The sequence below is a fragment of the Zonotrichia albicollis genome, chromosome 12 (genome assembly GCF_047830755.1).
Source record: "Zonotrichia albicollis isolate bZonAlb1 chromosome 12, bZonAlb1.hap1, whole genome shotgun sequence".
Taxonomy (NCBI): Eukaryota; Metazoa; Chordata; class Aves; order Passeriformes; family Passerellidae; genus Zonotrichia; species Zonotrichia albicollis.
Genome location: NC_133830.1, coordinates 17728977 through 17748378, shown reverse-complemented (window position 1 = coordinate 17748378; position 19402 = coordinate 17728977). Strand labels below are relative to the sequence as shown.

The 19402-nt window shown below is 40.0% G+C and overlaps 1 protein-coding gene across 15 annotated transcripts in view; it reads right to left on the bottom strand.

The window, feature by feature from the left end:
* ATP2B2 (ATPase plasma membrane Ca2+ transporting 2) overlaps nucleotides 1–19402 on the bottom strand; it is a 404406-nt gene that overhangs the window by 47778 nt on the left and 337226 nt on the right. For all 15 annotated transcript variants that reach the window (XM_074550120.1, XM_074550115.1, XM_074550116.1 and 12 more), the window contains 2 exons: nucleotides 5898–6139; nucleotides 4671–4905 (listed from right to left, as the gene is read on the bottom strand). In XM_074550120.1, the coding sequence (XP_074406221.1) occupies nucleotides 4671–4905; nucleotides 5898–6139 (477 nt within the window). The remainder of the gene's footprint in view (nucleotides 1–4670; nucleotides 4906–5897; nucleotides 6140–19402) is intronic.

Sequence of the window (19402 nt, the reverse complement as noted above, 5' to 3'; positions counted from 1 at the left end):
GCATGTGATAAACTTCTGCTTCACAGGAAATATATCAGGGAGAGAGAAATATTCAGTGTATAACAGGGACTGTGAGATTAATGTAGGGGCTCCTTTCTGACTTGGCATCATATACATCTTATTTTAAAAAAATAAAATCAGGAATTAAGAGAAAAAATTGATTCCTAATAATTAAATAAAGCTGTTTTAATACAGTACTTCAGTAAATGAAGGCTATAGAAAGGTTCCATGTTTTTAGCTCAGTTTCAGATGGGGAAAAAAATTATGTTCCCTTAAACTACATCCTAATTAATTATAATTTCTAAGTAAATATCACTAACCAATTAATTCAGTCTCATCACATTTTTGCATTATTTTGCATTATTCTTATGAAAGCATTATTTCTTCTAGAGAAAAACAGCAACATCATTTAAAGTGGGAGAATAAGGAATGTGTTTAAAATGTCCAGAACAGCCTGGATGTCACTCTTCAGCACAGCATCACTTCTCTAAATTTCATTTTTACCTACAAGAGTCCAGAGCACCCCAGGATTCATCATGAAGGCTGAAGCCCTTCACAGAGCTACAGTGAAGTGAACTGCCCTACTCAGAAGATGGCAATGCACAATTATTAAAAAATGTTTTTAAACCACACAACTATTTAGGAAAAGGTATCAAAATAGATATTACTGTCTATATTCAGTGCACAACCTCCAGCACAGACATACATGTGTTGTGCAACTCAATGCCGGTTTGAGTGGATTCATCTCATCCATTAGTGCAGAAAATGCTGAGAAAAGGAAATACCATCTCAAACATTGCACTGCTAAATTTGTGCATTTCTAGATATTTTTATTTCCTCTGCAGCCACAAGCAGGGGACACCACTGAGTGTTTGTTTTATTATACAATATATATTATATTATTATATATCTATTACAAATACTTTACACATACACCACTGAGTGTGTGTGTGTAAATCATTTATGACAATCCTTGCTCTGAACCAGTGTGACAAACCTTGGGCTCTAAGGGATTTCCTGGGGCCAGGAAGGCACTGAAAACCCTAAACTCCTCCACCACATCACAGATAATGGTTTTCCCAACCTGGGAATCATTTCACACCATGTTTGTGAATATTTATTAAAGGCATTTTGTGGAGTTTCTGTTTTACAAAATGCCTCCCTAAACCAACACCTGAGTGAGGACTAGAGCAGCATTTTCCCAGGATTCCCAGGAAAATCCCTCCACCCACAGGACATGCTGTTTGCAGGATTCTGTCAACACAGATCACAAAAATCAAGGACAGAATTCAGCGACAGAGCTTTATCTTCCCATTTCCTCACCTCTGTTGTGGGGAATATTTTCCTCACAAATTGTACACCCTGGAAAAATCATTTCCACCTGAAGCCTTTTAGTGATGTGAAATAGGTTTCTGTAGGGGAATGAATGATCAGGTCCAGTCTGTTCCTTAAGCAAATGACCCCTGATCTCCCCTGTTTCCACATTCATAATCCTGCCTAAATCCCATTTGTCAATTGGAAATGCTTTTGGTACCCACTTGGAGCTGTGGTGACCCTCGTGCACAGGACAGGACAGATTTAGATGGAAATCTGGAAAACCATCCCAATGGAAGGAGAAAAATAAATTACAGTGCAAGCAGCAAGAAAAGGATATTCCCATGAAGGGTCAGTCCCATTGAGCAAGGTCAGGGGAGGACAGCCCCACTTGCAAACACATCTCAAACTCACATCTAACAGGAGAAATCATCCTGTTTCCCTCTCCTGTCATTTTCTGGACAGCTGGTGGGTGGTATCTGATTTAATAGTGTGTACAGTAATTACAGTTAAAATATTGTTCATATTTTTTTTATTGCTGTAAGGGAGAAAGAGTGTTGGCAGACTGAGTGGGCAGAGGAAGCAGATATTTTCCATCAGTTTTGCAGAGCTTAAGTACACATTTCACAATTTTTTTGGGGTTTATTTTCCCTCTGCAAAGCAAAATTTCCAATGCAAGCACGCATGCACCAAGTATCCAACGCAGGAATATCTTTCCCAATCAGGTGACAAATAAATAGGAGATATTTGGAAGGGATTTACGTTCATCTCCCAGAAATAACAGACTGGAGGCGTTTTCTGGCAGATCAGTGTGAGCCAGTTCAGGCTCATTAAAATCAAGCCAGAAAGAGTGTCAGGATCAACAGAGAATCTCTGCAGGAGAAGGGCATCACTCTGTTTGTTCTCTTCCTGTGTATTTATCAAAGAAAAATAAAAAACACACCCACAAAATATAAATATCAAGCAAGTAGTTCAGTGCTTGCTAAATCCAGCAGCTGCTGGTGTCTGAATTAACCTGGGAATATGCAAAAGCCACGGGTGTCCATGGTGGGCATTCCAGAGAAAACTCAATACTTGCTGGACATCAGTGATAAATAACTCATTCAAACTGGGATTTTTAGTGTACGGGGAGATGTGAGTGCCAGAAAGTTCCCTGAGTATCCCAAGAATATCCCTGGAAGCAGGAGAGAGGAAGGATTTCTCCAAAACACCTGGTGGGATCATTCCTGGATGCCGTGTCCCACAGGATCCACAGCACAACAGGGAAAAGGAGAATCCTGATTCTTCCCCAAAAAACACAGGAATGTAACTGAGGGGAAGGTAAAGGCTGCCAGGACTGGGACAATTTTATTAGAATTACCTGATTTATCACTTCCATCCAAATAAATCCTGACACTGCTGAATACTGAGAATACTGATAAAACAGCACTTTTAGTAAGAATTCTTATTTTTGTGTTCTTTTTATCCTCCTGCAGAAAGCACTTTGAAAATGCATAAGCTCCAGTGGGGAGTCAATTTAATGAGCAGATTTCATTCTGGCAAAATATTCCCTATGACTGCTCAACATCTTGCTATTTGCATCAGCAATGGGGATTTCACACATGCACATTACAATATTCCAACCAAGTCAGATATTCCAAACTTACAGAGTTTTCTGAACTTTATGTTTTTCTCCTGGCTCAGGGTTTATTGGTTCATTTATTTCCCCTAAAGTACTGATTCTTATAATGTGCAGAGCAGTAATAATTTAAATATTAGTTTAAATATTTTCATGATGTTATTGCCACTCTGAAGCAGTCAAAAGAAACAAGGTGGAAAAAACCCAAAAATCCAAGTCCCAAATGTCCAAAATTTGCTAAAATCCTGAAATTGCAAATATTTTATTGTGTGACTTGCACTAAAATAGAAATGTTTCTGCATGTTCTGGTGCTAACCTACAAGAAATTCAATACAATATTCAAGTGTTTGTTTAGAAATAAGATGTTTTCCTGCCTTCATCTCTTTGATTCTTTACATAGAAGTCAGATTTGCCTTCTATTTTTAGCAGAATTATTCACTTTTACCTCCAGCTCCCAAAAAATTATTCCCTGCAAGATAAGAGCAGCTCTCTTACAAAACACCCTGTAACAACCACATGAAAGGAGAGTTTGCAGCTATTTTCCATAATAACTGCAAATCCCACTGCTCCCCAATCCCCCAGTCTGTCACACCACACAGAACCTGACTTAAAGCTGTTTTCTAACGTGGATCATGATTTCATTTAGGAGGGGGAGAGGATTGATTCACAGTTCCAGTGGCCACTGACAGAATATTTCTGAAAATATCTATATTTTCTTCAAAATATTTTCTGTAAAATATCCGTCTATGTGAGCTGGAGCATTAAAGGAGCACTGCAGACAGAACTTCTAAAGGACATTTTCCAACATTTTGAAAGCCTTGCAATGTCAGCCATGGGGACAGATGGATTAGCAGCAGGAGACCATCTGATGACAGATAAAGTGGATGCTGTTTATCTGCTCTTTGTGGAGATAAGGAGTTTATCATCCAGTTGTCACCTGCACAAGATTTACTTTTTATTTTAACCTTCATATTGAGGAGAAAAACCCAATAAAATCCATTCTGAGGCAAGGCACAGTTGTGCAGTTGGTGCTAGTGCCAAAGTTCTATCACCATTTTAAAACCCTGACATGGAATTAATAATTCTCCATTATTATCAAGCAGCAAAGGGATCAGAATTCTCGAACTCAATCCTTTGTATTTCTGTAGGAATGTAATTTACTAGTGTAGAAGCAGGGGTGTGCTTCCCATGTGCACACCTACTACTGATTTACTCAGGTGAGCTGAGTAAATTTTATATATTTGTACAAGCCATGTAAATGTGATATCCATGACAACTGCAGCCTTTCCTTCTTCAAATACAACATTAAAAACAAGTTTTACTGAGTAGTCACCAGGTACAATCTTAAGTAAAGTGACAACTATTACAATAAATGGCAAAAACTCCAGTTTCTCTGGAAACTGTCATTATAACAGGGCAATTTTAATCACTGCACTTGTCTTCCCTTCTTTCAGAGTTGTACATCACTACACTGCTTGAAGGAAAATTTTTTAACATGTGGGAGCATTACAAAACCTCTGCTGATCATTCCAGTCTGGCACAGCAGAAAGCCCTGTATTCCTTTATTTAAATAGAGTTGAATTTTATCACCTTAATTATTTGGCTTTTTATCAAGTAAAACCCATTTCTAAAGCTGATTTTCAGCTTCTTTGAAAGAGCTAATTTAAAAAAGAGATAAAACCTGTAAGAAACCCTTCAAGTTATGTCAAGTTTTATACAAGATAAAAATTGGACGTACCTCTGGCCTTACTGGGTCTTCAATGCCAACGACACAGATGCAAGTCAGGTCGGATAAGATGTCGTTCTCGTTGTCCCAGTCAGGCTCAGGGCTGCTGGGGAAGTCTCTGAAGGCCACACAGATGGTTCTCAGCCCATCACAGGCCATGGGCTCAATCACCTTCTTCACCATCTCGTCCCTGTCGCGGGGCCTGAAGATGCGCGGTTCGCCGGCCGCGTTGAGGATCCTGGAACACCTGGTTTGGGCAGGGAAAAGAGAATAAAACCTGAGTGTGATGCCTTAGGATTTTAGCTTTTCTATTTTTCATCTATTTGTACTCCTGCATTTCTTTAGTATTTAACTCCAAACCCCACACCCAGTGGCAGCTGCAGCTTTCCCATTTTGGGCACACACAGCAATTCCTCTCCAGGCCTGGCAATCAAGGACACCTCACTGCCTCAGGGCCAGAGATGGGAACAAAAGGGACTTTTGGGGTGAATGACTTCATTACCTGCAGCTGGAACTGGAAGATGAACCCCCAACATGCAAATGGACCAAATTTATAAAAGTATAAAAACCCCTGACCCGTGGTCCGTTTTTGGGTGTAGCCCCTGGGGGGCTTCATCTGCCCTAAATGTACCTGAAGGCCCTTCAATAAATATTCTTTTATTTATCTTTTAAGGGAATAAATATGCTTGCTTTTATTCCCTTAATTCTGTCTGGCTTCTCTTTTTAGGTAGCTCCAAAAAGGCATCAAGTGTGCATGACTTTGCATGACCTTGTGCATGAGTGCCAAAGTATTTCCTGTATAAGCTCATTTCAGTCAATACTTTCCTCTTCTGATGTCAGGTTTTAAGTTTCTAATGTAAATTTCTAGAAGATTCACTACTGAAATATCAGAGAGAATTTGTAACTTACTGCACAGACACCAAGAGACCTTCATGCATTATTTTCTCAATAATCAATGAGCTGGCAGCTTAGTGTGAAATTGAAAAGTGCTTATTTTCCAAATGGGTTGAACAGAAAGAATCCATTTATAAATTACCAAATGCAGACCCAGTTCTTTGGTAAGAAAAACACACCAATTTCCCAGAAACACTTAAAAAAAAATAAAAAAACAATAGTAGTGCCTCATGCTGCTAAGGTGTGTCACATTTCTGGTGCAGGCAGCAAACTCCAAACACCAGAAATTCCACATTTTAGTGTCAGGATGTTTTAAATTTTGGAAAAAAGGAGGCCTTCACTCACTTCTTGAGAACAATCTCGGAGGCTCCCTTGCTGTACATGCGGAAGCTGCCGTCGGGCATTTTGATGACCGTGCTCATGGACTTCCTCACGGAGTTGAAGGTGTAAACCTTGTAGAGCTTCTCCTCGGGGATGAGGCTGCGCACGGGCTCGTAATCCTGCTTCAGATCCAGCACAAAGCCCAGCAGCCCACACTCCGTCTTGTTGCCCACCTGGCGAGGCAGCCCGCCCTCTTTTTCTGGTGGCTGGAGAGAGGAGAAATAAAATTGGAGATTAATTTCTCTCATTTCCCTCACAATTCTTCAGTTTAATATCTGAGCTGTGCAGCCATGAGTCTTCCAGTTTTTAAAATCAAGGTGAAAATTCCACGGAGCTCCAACAGACCTGAAGCATCTCCTCACAAGGAGAAACCTTTCTCTAGACAATATTTGCCACATTTGGTCTCTTGCACGTCTTTTTTCTTAAATTAGCCATTGGCAGCTTGTGATGGTTGGGCAATCCATTAAAAAGGAAGTAATTTGCCTTAGGTTGAAAACCAAGTAATTCTCACTTGTCACAAACAGAGGATTTCCTTTTCTCTCTTGCTTAGAATTTGCTGATTTTCACAGCTTTAAAAGGGAGTTAAAAAAAGCTCTTTTTCTTTTTTTTTTTTCCTGCCAGGCATTTTTATATAAAAATAAAAATAAATCTCCATCCAACCATAACAACAAATCTCAGTGAAAAAAAAATCTATGAAATAATAGTCCTGTATCTAAATGTACTTGTTTCTAGAATTACTTTAGTCTGCTGCTTCAGACAAATAAATTCTATGTATGTTCCAGAAAATGGAATAGGCTGAACACTGTGCAACTTCTACCAATTCTTAGTCCTTCTGAAGGAGAGAAGGAAGGACAAAGAAGACTTTAAATCCCCTTTCAAAACAGAAATAAACAGTTAATTTACAAACTTTCTTGGGAGTGTTGTACACCCCAAACAAAATATTCCTGTGCCAGGACTCCAGACTTCGTGTGGCCAATGTGTGAACTATAAACTAATGATTACTTACAGTTTCTTATGCTCAGTAGAATTTAAAAGTGTTCCTTAAGCCAGGGCTAAACTGCCCTTATGGGAATAAAAACAGGAAATCATCTCACAGCTTTAATTTGCACTGAAAACAGATTTTGATTCGGCTCAAGCCAAGACTCTAAGTCATCATTTTCAATGTGAGTTAAACATTTACCTCACATTTTGCAGAGTTAGGACTGCAGGACTGTATTCAGAATCCGTGTTTAATTTCACTTTAAAATCCAGTTTACTTCAGCAATGGGATTCCTAATAGATGGAACTTCCTACATTGTCCATCACTGGGATGAGGGCACACAAAAGGAATTATTAAAGCTGCAAATCAGCCACCCTACTGGATGTGAATTCATGCAACAAGTGTGGCCACCAAAAGGGAGCCTTTTAAATGAGCATTAATAATTAATTATCCCAGAAAACCACCAATTGCAGCTAGTTTAAAAAAATGGAGGTCAGATAGATCACAGACTGGCTAAAACTGCAGTAAACAAATATTAATTTTTCCAAAAGAGTAATTTCCCTACCACCAGGAAGACTGAGACCTGTTGATAGGTAGATTAATGTCCTTTTTTTTCAGAGAGAAGCAGCTACAAAGAACAACACAGAATAACCCAAAACTCTCTGTCTGAAAGAGATTTATCCTTCCAGAAAGGATTGTAACATCTTTCTTTTATGTGAACCATCATTTTTACTGACTAATATGGGTCAGTCTGGTGCTGCTGTGACATTTTAACATCACTCCAGGGTCACTGTAAAACACTGACATTCAGCAAAAATGCCAGTGAGATACATTAATTTTATTACCTGCTATAACAACTTGTCCCGCTGTAACCTCATTATACTGTGATGTAACTTCCCTCTGGATTCTCAAATTCATTTAAGAATCCCTAATTCAAAATGGAAGTGCTGGTAGTGAGGTGTATCTGGAATTCAGTGGAGTCAAAAAATACCTTTTAAAATCCAGTTTTGTTTACTTAAATAAGTTTTGTGTTCCTGGCATTGCAGGCACAGAGTTCCTGAAATCGGCCAGGAAGTTCAGGGTTCTCAAAGCAACAGAGGAACCAAATTCAGTGCCTGGGTAGTGATGGGTACCAGGGAAGATCCATTCCTCTGGGCACATTAAATCCAACTCCTCTCATTTTGGATCTAAATCCTCATTTATGCTTCTCTTTGCCACTGAACTCAATGAAAATTGTCATTGAACTAAATGTGAATGTGGTCAGGCCACTGGAACACTCCTGGAACCCAAAGAAAAACAAAGTTTTCCATCAAAGCCAGACAATTCTAGACAAGAATTAATTTATAGATATGATTTTATCATGCCCTGATGCCAACGGAAATCAAGAAAATAAAAACCTGCTCACATTTCTCAAAACAAAAAACTAACAGAGTCCTTCCAAAATCACCTTTATTTCAACAAAAAGTAGATCACACTCCCCTGTTCTTACCACAGCCTAAAAATAGATTCCTTTCAGGGAACATCTTTTGAATGCAAATACGTAAGCAAGGGGGAGAAAAAAAAAATACCCATGAAAAGAAAAGGAACAGACACTTCAGAAGGGTTTCAAAATCTAACAAGTGGCCACCTCCCTGCAGAGCAGCTGCTGTCTCCATATTCTTTGTGCATTACATTAGGGGCAAGCATATGGTGCTGAGAGCTGGCACGGAGCACTTCCTTCCCTGCACTGTTCCAGCTCAAAATCTATATGCCAGGAGCAGCCTCCTTGCAGATTGTTCTTGACAATCCCTTTGCAGAAGCTGCTGCCTCTGAAACTTCCTGCTGGGCTGCAGCTAAATTTATTTCTCGCTGAATTCTGCGGTTCATGGCACCTGGAAAACAAGGACAGCCCGATGGGGTTACTCTGCAAGGGTTCACTGGGAGCAGCTTCAGTGACCCCTCAGAGCATGGAACTGATGCCTGAGCATTTTAACTTGTCTATTTTCCATTTATTTGCACTCCTGCAGTTCTTTAGTGTGTAACTCCAAACCCCACACCCAGTGTCAGCTGCAGCTTTCCCATTTGGGGCACACACAGCAATTCCTCTCCAGGCCTGGCAATCAAGGACACCTCACTGCCTCAGGGCCAGAGATGGGAACAAAAGGGACTTGGGGGGAGCAAACTGGGGCTCAATTACTTCATTACCTGCAGCTGGAATTGGCAGATTTACCCCAATGTGCAAATGGACCAAACTTATAAAAGTACAAAAACCTGTGAGCCATGGTCCATTTTGGGTGTAGCCCCTGGGGGGCTTTGTCTGCCCAAAATGTACCTGCAGGCCCTTCAATAAACAGAACTGCTTTTTATTCCCTTAATTCTGTCTGGCCTCTGATTTAGGTAGCGCTGACACAGCATCACTCTAATATTCCTCAATTTCATATTGATTTTAGCAGAATCAACCACTGCCATCATTATTTACACCGCTGCATTCCTGGCAGTGCTGCTCCCCCATTTATTAACAGGTGCAGCTGATTTCACAACAAATATCTCTAAAGCCTGACAAATATTCATCATTTGAGTTTAATTAGAGCCAAAGTAATGGCCTAGCTGGAAACTCAGGGATGACATGGCAAAACCCCAAGCAGAACCCCCAATATGCAAAATGGACCAAACTTATAAAAGTATAAAAACCCGTGAAACATGGTCCATTTTTGGGTGTAGCCCTTGAGGGTTTCATCTGCCCTAAATGTACCTGCAGGCCCTTCAATAAACAGAACTGCTTTTTATTCCCTTAATTCTGTCTGGCCTCTGGATTTAGATAGCCCACAAAGGCACCATAACCCTTGGAAGCGGGAAGAGGGAAAGGCTCTGAGCTGAGATTTACCACAGGGAGCTCCAGCACGGACCTTCTGCTCCCCACAGGTCACCTGCAATCTGTTCCATCACCTGCTTGCAAGGGACTGAGCCAGGATCCTCCCCCAGTCATTGTCTGGTTCTCGGCTGTTTGGAGGGCCTGGAAAGGCCCGGGGTGGCCTTGGGGCAGCCGCGTATCAAAGGACGAGAAGAGGCTTCAGTTCTTCTTTCGGTTTTTATGTTTATTAATTGTTTATCTAAAAGATTTTCTCTCGGCCCGACAGAGCTCTGCTCAGCAGCCAGCCATGAGCACACTGTGCTGCCCTCCGGGCGGTCACCTATCTTTATACCCAAAGTTACATATACAATATTTATCATTTTTCCCCAATCCTTTTTATTCTTATTGTCCGGTGCACTTTCAGTAATGACCAATCCCAAAGTGCCACCATCACCACAGAAGATGGAGGAGAAGAAGAAGAAGAAGAAGAAGAAGAAGAAGAAGAAAAAGAAGAAGAAGAAGAAGAAGAAGGACAGGACACGCCCCAATTCCTCCATCTTACTTCTCTAAACCCCCCTGTACAGAAATCCTAAACCCTGTGTCTCACCCTCTAATTAACCAATCCCTTCACCATTCACCCCGGTGAAACCCTCCTATCCTCATACAGGTGTCGTCTCCTGTGTGGGATCAAAGTGCAGCCACCAGACACTTCTGGAACATTCCAGGACTCCCGAGCCCCCCAAGGGTGCTCTCGGTGACACCTCAGTCCTGAGGTGTTGAGATCCCACAAGTCATGACCCTTGCAAAATTTTTTTTCAAACATCTCTCCCAAGCCTTTGGATTATTTCCCCACAACATTTCGATTGCAAGCAGCTTCTGCCATGCAGAAGAACCCCCAGACAGATGTTTAAAACGCCCTGGTTACACCCAGCAGATCAAAATAGGTTTCTAGGTCAAACTACAGCTGCATTACCAAGGCTTAAAAATACCAATCCAAAGCCAGCATTGACCTGGTACTGAGTTTGGATTACAAAGGGAATTTTCAGAATTGTTGCACTGGGAAATAATTGACTAATAAAAGGTTTTAAGAAGAAAGATAACATTCTGGGCATAATTTAAAGAGGTGATCCAACTTGTAAAATTAGATTAGGACATAATTCCCATTTTTGTCCTAACTCTTTGCTAAATCTCCCTTTTTTCTCTGCAAGAAGACCCAAGAAGTCCTTCTACATAAAAATGTCAGGATTTTCCATATTATCTGAAGCCTTAATGTGTTGTAGGAAACTCTCCTGTGTTCTACAGGTTGAACTACTCCTTTAGAATAACAATGACATTAAATATTCTAATTTTTTAACATTGAAAATGAGCTTTGCTAGAATAACATATCACTATTGAGTGTTCTATTTCAGCCCAGCATCTCAACAGGAAAACAGAGGAAAACAAAAACTTTTTAAAATTAAATTGCAAAAGATTTCCACTTCATACACTAATTATTCAAACAAAAGACAAAATGGACCAGGATGCACAGGAATTTTTCTCTGTATAATTAAACATGTTACATGTAAAATTTAAAATAACCAACAAGGTTGAATGCTGTTCAAACCATGTGATATTTTTATTTTTGAATTCCTAATATTGCAAAAAGAACTGTGGTCCTATCAGAGAGATTCCCTTGCTATATAATTTTAATAATATTTTAATGCAAGACATCTAAAGCAAGATTAAAACATCCAAATTTACAACCAAATGTTCCAGCTTTTTGCAGATACAACTTCCTTCAACTGACTTCAAGCTAAAACAACAAAGGTTTTGCCTGTTTCTCTTAGAGAAAAGCTGCAAAATGAAAGAGGTGAGTCTTTTTTAGCCAAGGATTAAGAACTGAAAACTTTGCTTGACTAAATAAATTTTCCCATTACAAAATGGGAAACGGTTCCAGAAGCTCTGTTGGCAAGAGGAAGGCAGTGAAATACCAGCCCTCAGCTGGTTTGGAATTTGTGTTTAGGATTTCTCTGGGATTCTGGAGCCAGAGCAATGGTTTAACCCCAGCTGGAAACCACAAAAGGAGCCTCTTGCTCACTACTCCTTCCCCCTGAGATGATATGGGGAGGAAAATCAGAAATACATCAACCCCTGGAGTGGGATAAGAACAGATTCCCTGCAAACACCTGGCAGCAGCTGTGTGTCACAGACACCTTTTATGAAAAATCCTCTCCTTAGGATTTTTCTCCCTGAGAATCTGAGACCTCAGGAACAAAATGTAAACATTGATTATCTGCTGCTGTGGAATGCAACAGGTGCATCTGTGATTGGTGTAATGTGCTTGTTTCTAATTAATGGCCAATCACAGTCAGCTGGCTCAGACTCTCTGTCTGAGACACAAACCTTTGTTATCATTCTTTCCTATGCTATTCTTAGCCAGCCTTCTGATGAAATCCTTTCTTCTATTCTTTGGTATAGTTTTAATATAATATATATCATAAAATAATAAATCAGCCTTCTGAAACATGGAGTCAGATCCTCATCTCTTCCCTCTTTTTTAGACCCCTGTGATCACGGTCACAGCTGTGCACCCTTAAAATGCTGTGAATTTATTCCAAAAGGTCTCTATGTAGGAATAAAAATCAGCTTTTCTATCTGTGCAGTCTGGGATCCTTGCAACTTCGAGGGCAGACCTGAAATAACATCATTGATCACAATTTGTCCTTGCACAGCTTGGAAGTTTCTGTGAGGTTTCCACGCTCGTGGTGAGCAAGGTGCCTGATTTTACACAGAGCAGGATGGTTGTGGAACCACACAGCTGCTTCCCAGCTCACAACCAGCACTACAAGGTACAGGGCTGCTGAAATTCAGTTGAAATAAAGTCAAAAGTCAGCTTGAATTGGGGTCAGCAGAAGGGATTGGAGAAGAGCAGTTATGAACTTGGGGCTGGTTGTGTAAGATCCCTGGCACCAGGGTCTGCAGGACCTCCCCACTGTGCTGAGCTCCCTCACTGCATTTAAAGCCCAACACTTCAAACTTTGAAGCTTTGGTGGTTTTTTCCTGTTCTTTTGCACAGTGCTGAGTAGCTTTACATCAGTGTTGTCATTAACTTATATTTATATTCATTTATATTCATTTATATTCATTTATATTCATTTATATTCATATTCACTTATATTTATGTTCACTTATATTCATGTTCACTTATATCACCTGTTCATCAGAAAGTAAATTGATCTCCTTTTAACCTTCAAAAGATTAAAAATATTTTTACACTGAGCTGATATAGAGCTCTCCCTTCACTTCATTTCAATTCCCAAGACCTCAAGGTCCACAACCCTTAAGGAGAAGGAGCTTCTGAATCCCTGAATCTGAATCTTTGACAAGTTTGCACCATTTTTTGGGTCCAATGATTGCACATCCATAATTTCAAAGCCCTGTGTCTCATGCATTTGGAACTTAGATCAAAACCAGACAACAAAAAATGTTTGGAAACCCTCTAGCAGATGCTTTACATGCCCTGGTACCTGAGATTGGATAGATTTTCCAAGTATTCTTGGATTTGTTACATGTGGTACATAATGGTGTTTCACAGTGCTAGCACAGGAGACACAAAAATATTAAATGTTTTTAGCAGTGTTAATACAGCTTCTCTAAAATAAAATCATCATAGGCTTACAGGAACTGTGACTGTGAAGAGCTTCTGACAGAGAAAAGGAAAAAAAAAAGACAACATTCACCTCTAACAGTGCCAGGAATTTTCAGAGAGAAAGAATCAAACAGAAGGTGATGGGAGAGGGAAAAGTGGTTTTTGCTAATTCCCACTGCATTGCCAGTTCTCTCCCTTTTCTCCTGATATGTTTCCTGCATGATTTAAACACTTAAACATCTCTGTAGCAGACAGGAGGACATGGAGCTGTTGTAATATGAGAAAGTTTGAACTCAAAATTGGAGGGAGGAAGAGGATCAAGAGAAAAAATTGGGTTTTAGTGATTGTATCAGTAATCCAGCACATCAGCAGCATTCCCAGGCATCAAACAGGACTGAACCAAAGCAGAATGCAGAGAGGTAAATTATAAATAATCACCTAAATAAATAAATAGCTAAAATTTCACCAGGGCTGTCCTTTATTGGTGTCCCTCACATTTCTAGTCTGAAAACAGAAAAAATGAGATTTAGAAGCTAATTCCTTCTGCTTCCCATCACCCACAAAGCCCCAAGATCCACAGCAGTTCCATCTCTTGGGAAAACGGCACCAAACAAATCACCTCAAGGTCTCACTATTTCCTTTAGGCACCAGCAGCCACCACCAAAACCTCCCAAAACCAAGGGAATTTATTCCAAACCCTGGCTGGCAGGGAAGGAATTGCCAGCTCATCCCACACCTAGGCAAACTAAAATGAAAGCACAATGAAACATCCACAGGGGATGCAAAATCTGAAGACTGGAATCCAAAATGTAAACAAGATTATTTCATAATACCAAAGTTCTAAATTAAGAGGTTGCTCTAGTGTGAGAGTTTTGGTTTAGTATTTGATGTTTTTTGGGTAGAATGTATTAGTACTGAATGGTTATAATTGATTTCTAGTTTAGTTTATTGTGGTAAAATAGTTAATATTATAGGTATTAATATATATATATATATAGGTATAATTGAATATAGGTCTAATTATAATATTAATATTACAGGTATGTTGTATATTGGTGTAGATGTTATTATAATTTTTATGTGTTTTGCTTGGGTGATTGGAATTTAGTAGCACTTATGGGTGTTCTATAGGAATTGGAGGAGTTATATTGTGTTTGTAAAGTGAATATATGATTACTGTTATATTTGTGAAGGGAAGATTGTGATTATTTGTTTTTTTTGTGGTGTAAAACTTATAGTATGGGGGAGAGATGAATTGTTTTAGTGGGGAATAAAAATAGAAGTGAGTTTTTGATGGGAACTATGGTGGCATGCTGTGAAGGACGCATTGTAGCAGGACCACGTGAGGAAAAAATAGAGGTGGTTGGTATTAGAAGTAAGAGCAGCATTGTGTGGCAAAGCTAATAGGGAAAAACATTTCAAAGGGATTGTAACCAAGAAATGGGTTGGTTCTGATGGAATGGCATTGAGTTTGTGACTCACTCTTCATCAAGACTGATAATGGAATAAAATCTCTTAAAATGCCTCTCAGTTGCCCCACCTCAAGGAAAACCAACAGTAGTGGCTGGTGAGAATCCTGAATTCCCTCAGGTTTAATATCCCTCATGGTTATCAAACCTATTTCACCATCAGATCTGCCCACACTGCCTAGGAAAAGGGCAGCAGGAATTTTTGTCTCGTTCTCTATCAGTCTAAGAACAGGTTCACGTGTGATGGAATTATCCAGGTACAACTGATGGTACAACTCCATCACACCATCAGCTGTCCCACAACAGCTGGAGGATATTCAAAGGCTTCCTGCCTCAGATTAGCTGGGATGCTGGGTAACTATTTCATTTTTGGGAGGATAATTTGAATGGTTTTCTGTGGGATCTCAGCACCTCAGGACTGAGGTGTCACCGAGAGCACCCTTGGGGGGGGCTCGGGAGTCCTGGAATGTTCCAGAAGTGTCTGGTGGCTGGACTTTGATCCTACACAGGAGACGACACCTGTATGAGGACAGGAGGGTTTCACCGGGGTGAATGGTGAAGGGATTGGTTAATTAGAGGGTGAGACACAGGGTTTAGGATTTCTGTACAGGGGGGTTTAGAGAAGTAAGATGGAGGAATTGGGGCGTGTCCTGTCCTTCTTCTTCTTCTTCTCCTCCATCTTCTGTGGTGATGGTGGCACTTTGGGATTGGTCATTACTGAAAGTGCACTGGGCAATAAGGGTGAAAGGTATTGGGGAAAAATGATAAATATTGTACACGTAACTTTGGGTATAAAGATAGGTGACCGCCCGGAGGGCAGGGAGTGTGCTCATGGCTGGCTGCTGAGCAGAGCTCTGTCGGGCCGAAAGAAAATCTTTTAGATAAACAATTAATAAACACCGAGACCGAGAAAAGAACTGAAGCCTCTTCTGTTCCTTTGATACGCGGCTGCCCCAAGGCCACCCCGGGCCTTTCCAGGCCCTTCAAACAGCCGAAAACCGGACAGTTTTCCCTATTATCTGAAATGGTTTTCCCAAACCAAGGGAAGGTTTTGCACCACATCATTCTCCGGCTGCTGCTCGAGGTGGGGCCAAGTTTGGTCAGCTATAAATTGATATAAAAACGGTGCATTTTCAGCATCTTGCCTGCAACTCCAGCAAGGCAATGCTCCCCTGAGAGGGGGCCAGCTGGAATTATGCAATGGATCAGGGTGACATTTCCCAGCAGCGCTGATGTGGCTCAGTGAATACGGACTCGAGCTCCTTTCCGCTCACAGAACAGGGACAGGGAGAAAAAGGATGCAGCCCATGAATTCCCCCACGAGGGGCTCTGCAAGAAGGGGAAATCAGGCATGAAGAACAGACTGAGAGGCTGGTGTGACAGTCCACACTCCCCCTCTCTTTGAATCTCACCTATTTTTACATTCATAGAGGTTTTTAATAAAACCCCTTCAATTTTAATAGCAAATAATTTAATTGTCCTTTTAATTTGAAGGACGTATCTGCCTTTGATTTACTTTTTTAAAAAAAGGCAAAAAAATACTTCCACAAACATGAAAATTGTAGATTCTTCTCACTGATTTAAGATGGATATGTCAGGTTTGTACACATTTTTTAAAAAATTAGAGAGTTGCTCAGGGCTGTGTCCAATGGGATTCTGAATATCTGCAGAGAAGGAGACTCCACAATTCTGTGAGCAACCTGTGCCAATGTTTGACCACCCTCACCACTAATTCAAACAAAAATTACTATTTCTTTCAGTTTCACAACCAGATAAATAAAGGGATAGCTCTAGCAGAAGTAGTTAACAAAGCCTAATTTAACCACATGCATTGATGCAATTAATTTAATTTGGACCAGAGCAAGGTTTTCTGATTTCAAACTAGAAATAAAACAACTGATAACTTTTAAAAATTAAGAATATCTATTCATAAGGTCCTGCACATGTAATTTAACAATACCTATTCCAAGGAACCAAACACTGACAGAGATTTTACATTTATACATCACAGTTGAGCAGTGACTCCATAACATAAAGATATGAATTATTCCTCTCCATCTCCTAATCCTTTCTGGTTCTCCCATTTGAACTTTTTCCTTTTGTAATAAATTGTCAAATTATTTTCAAGACAAAAATAATTAAAACAGAAGGCTGGAAGTCTTTTAATTTAAAAACCAAAACTAATTATGAAAAATCTCTCCATTCCAAATGACAATAATTCATGGCTGGGTTTAACCAGGGGTACATTAATGCACCACACCACAGTGCAAAGCAGGAACTCTGCCTTGTTATGACACTACTGATCAATCCTTAATTATGATTAGGATCCTCCAGCCTTGGTTTCCAGATGAGATTCAACTGAATTTTACTGGCACAGATTTTTCTCCACATTTCCCTCAGAGGAGTCTTGGCATGTTTTCTGCACTATAAGATATTATTCATCTGTGTTATTTAGGGACCTTCCTATTGTTATTGATCAAACCCATTCCTACACTCCCTTAAATGTGCCATTTCATGACAATTTAGCTCTAAATTTGGAATATTCCCTATTCCCTTTCCAGACATGGCCACTAAAAACCTGCACTCCTGTCCTTTTGTGCAGCCCCAGGGAACTGGCAAGGGTTGGATTTATCCTGGCACCGTCCCAGCTTTAAGTGCAACAAGAACCGTTGACAAGTAACCTATATAATCAAAGTAATTAACCAAAGCAATTGTTATTAACTTACTTTAATCAACAACTAATTTAGTTTAAATATAGTCTTAGTGAAAGGATTCTGTTTGAGTTTGCTGTAAAGAAAGCCTCAGCACTTCTCCTGTCACCAATATCAGCAGAACTCAGACCACAGTGACAAAGGGACAATTTCTAAACCAAACTGGCAAAAATAAGAAGCAGATTAAGAGATTTTTCTAAATTTCTAATGAATTCTTCAATACCTTTGGCAAACACTCCCCAAATTGTCATGAGCAACAACCAAGCTGAGCATCTGTCATTTCAAAGGAGAAATTGCACTTAATGGCAGGGCTGTAATTAATGGCACCCAAGGGCTGCTACCTTGGGTTGGATCTGTTAAACTCAGGTTTTACTGCCTGTTGGACCTGGGCTGGCTCTGAGAGAGCTGCAGGCAGAGCAAACAGGACAGAAACTGCCTGGATCATGGAGGAAAACTCCAGTTCCAAGGCAACGTCCCCAGTTCCAAAAGCATATTTCCAAATTAGACCCAACACTGGGATTTACATGGGGTTGGCCAACAGTAAAAGTCTTCAAGCAACTGCTTTCGGGCTGAAACCTCACCTTTTAGGTTTAAGGAAGCAGAGATACATTTTCTTCAGTCTAAGCAGCATCTGTACGTTTGGAAAATGCCCTTGGAGCCACTCTACTACACATTTAAATCATTTATCAACAGATTTTTCCCTCACATCTCAATCCTTTCTCCCACCAAGCCAATCGTAGTATTCAATGATTCTGACCACGTGTTCCTCAAATCTCATCACCTTTTATTAATTATTTTACTCTTTTAATCAAAATTAATCACATTTTTAAAACCACCTCCGCTGGTAGCCCGAGTTGCTTCTCATGCCTGTTTTTGTCTGGCCATCATGCATGAATTTCAACTACAAAGTGTAAAATCTGTCACCTATTCTATGGTATCTACATATACCCACTCTCATTTCTATTTGTATTGCCTCCTCTATGCTTCTTTTAGCTAATTAGGAGTGGGAAAACCAATCAACCAAACATCCCCTTGCATAAAAATCCACCATCTGAAAAATATGAACTGTGATAATAATCATAACGTACAAGAATTTAATCAAAAATCCACCCAAACCCAATCCCACCATCTGAAAAATATGAACTGTGATAATAATCATAACGTACAAGAAATTAATCATGCATTAAATAACAGAAAATGCCTGACCTTTAAAGATGTGTAGCAAAAACCCGAATTTCCATAAAAGAAAGAGAATTTACAGGAATCAAATCCTGAATTTCCATAAAAGAAAGCGAATTTACAGGTGACTGATCTGTCCATCCAGTTTTCACGTGCAGAAAACTTATCAATACTCTGGGGATTGTCTGTTTTTCTATTAAATAGAACCAGATGAGGAAATAAATTTCTAGAAAGACCAAACCAAAGCAAAGATTCATCTTAATCCTTGCTGCCTTTCTGGTGGCACCACAGCTACAAACAATTAGTACAGTGGAAGGAGCTAAATTTAGTGAGTGCAAAGCAAATGTAGCCACATGGAAAAGGAAGTTTTTTTCACTTGATTGAAGCTCCTGATTATAGCCCATCCTAATTACAGATCTCTGTTAATAGGACTCATTTCCAGAGTAAGGAGAAGGGTTCTTCAAGCACCCATCTCCAAAGGAGTCCAAAACCACCAGGAGTTGATACAAAATGTGCTCCTCTTTAGCAGCACGTATCAGCTGCGACCATTTTTAAATTGGTTTGGGTCCGTTCCATTCGGGGTTTGGGAGGCAAATGGATGAGCTCAAGTGGAGATAATCTGTCAGAGCCATGCTTGGCTAATATATTTTCTCAGAGGGATTTTTTTTTTGCA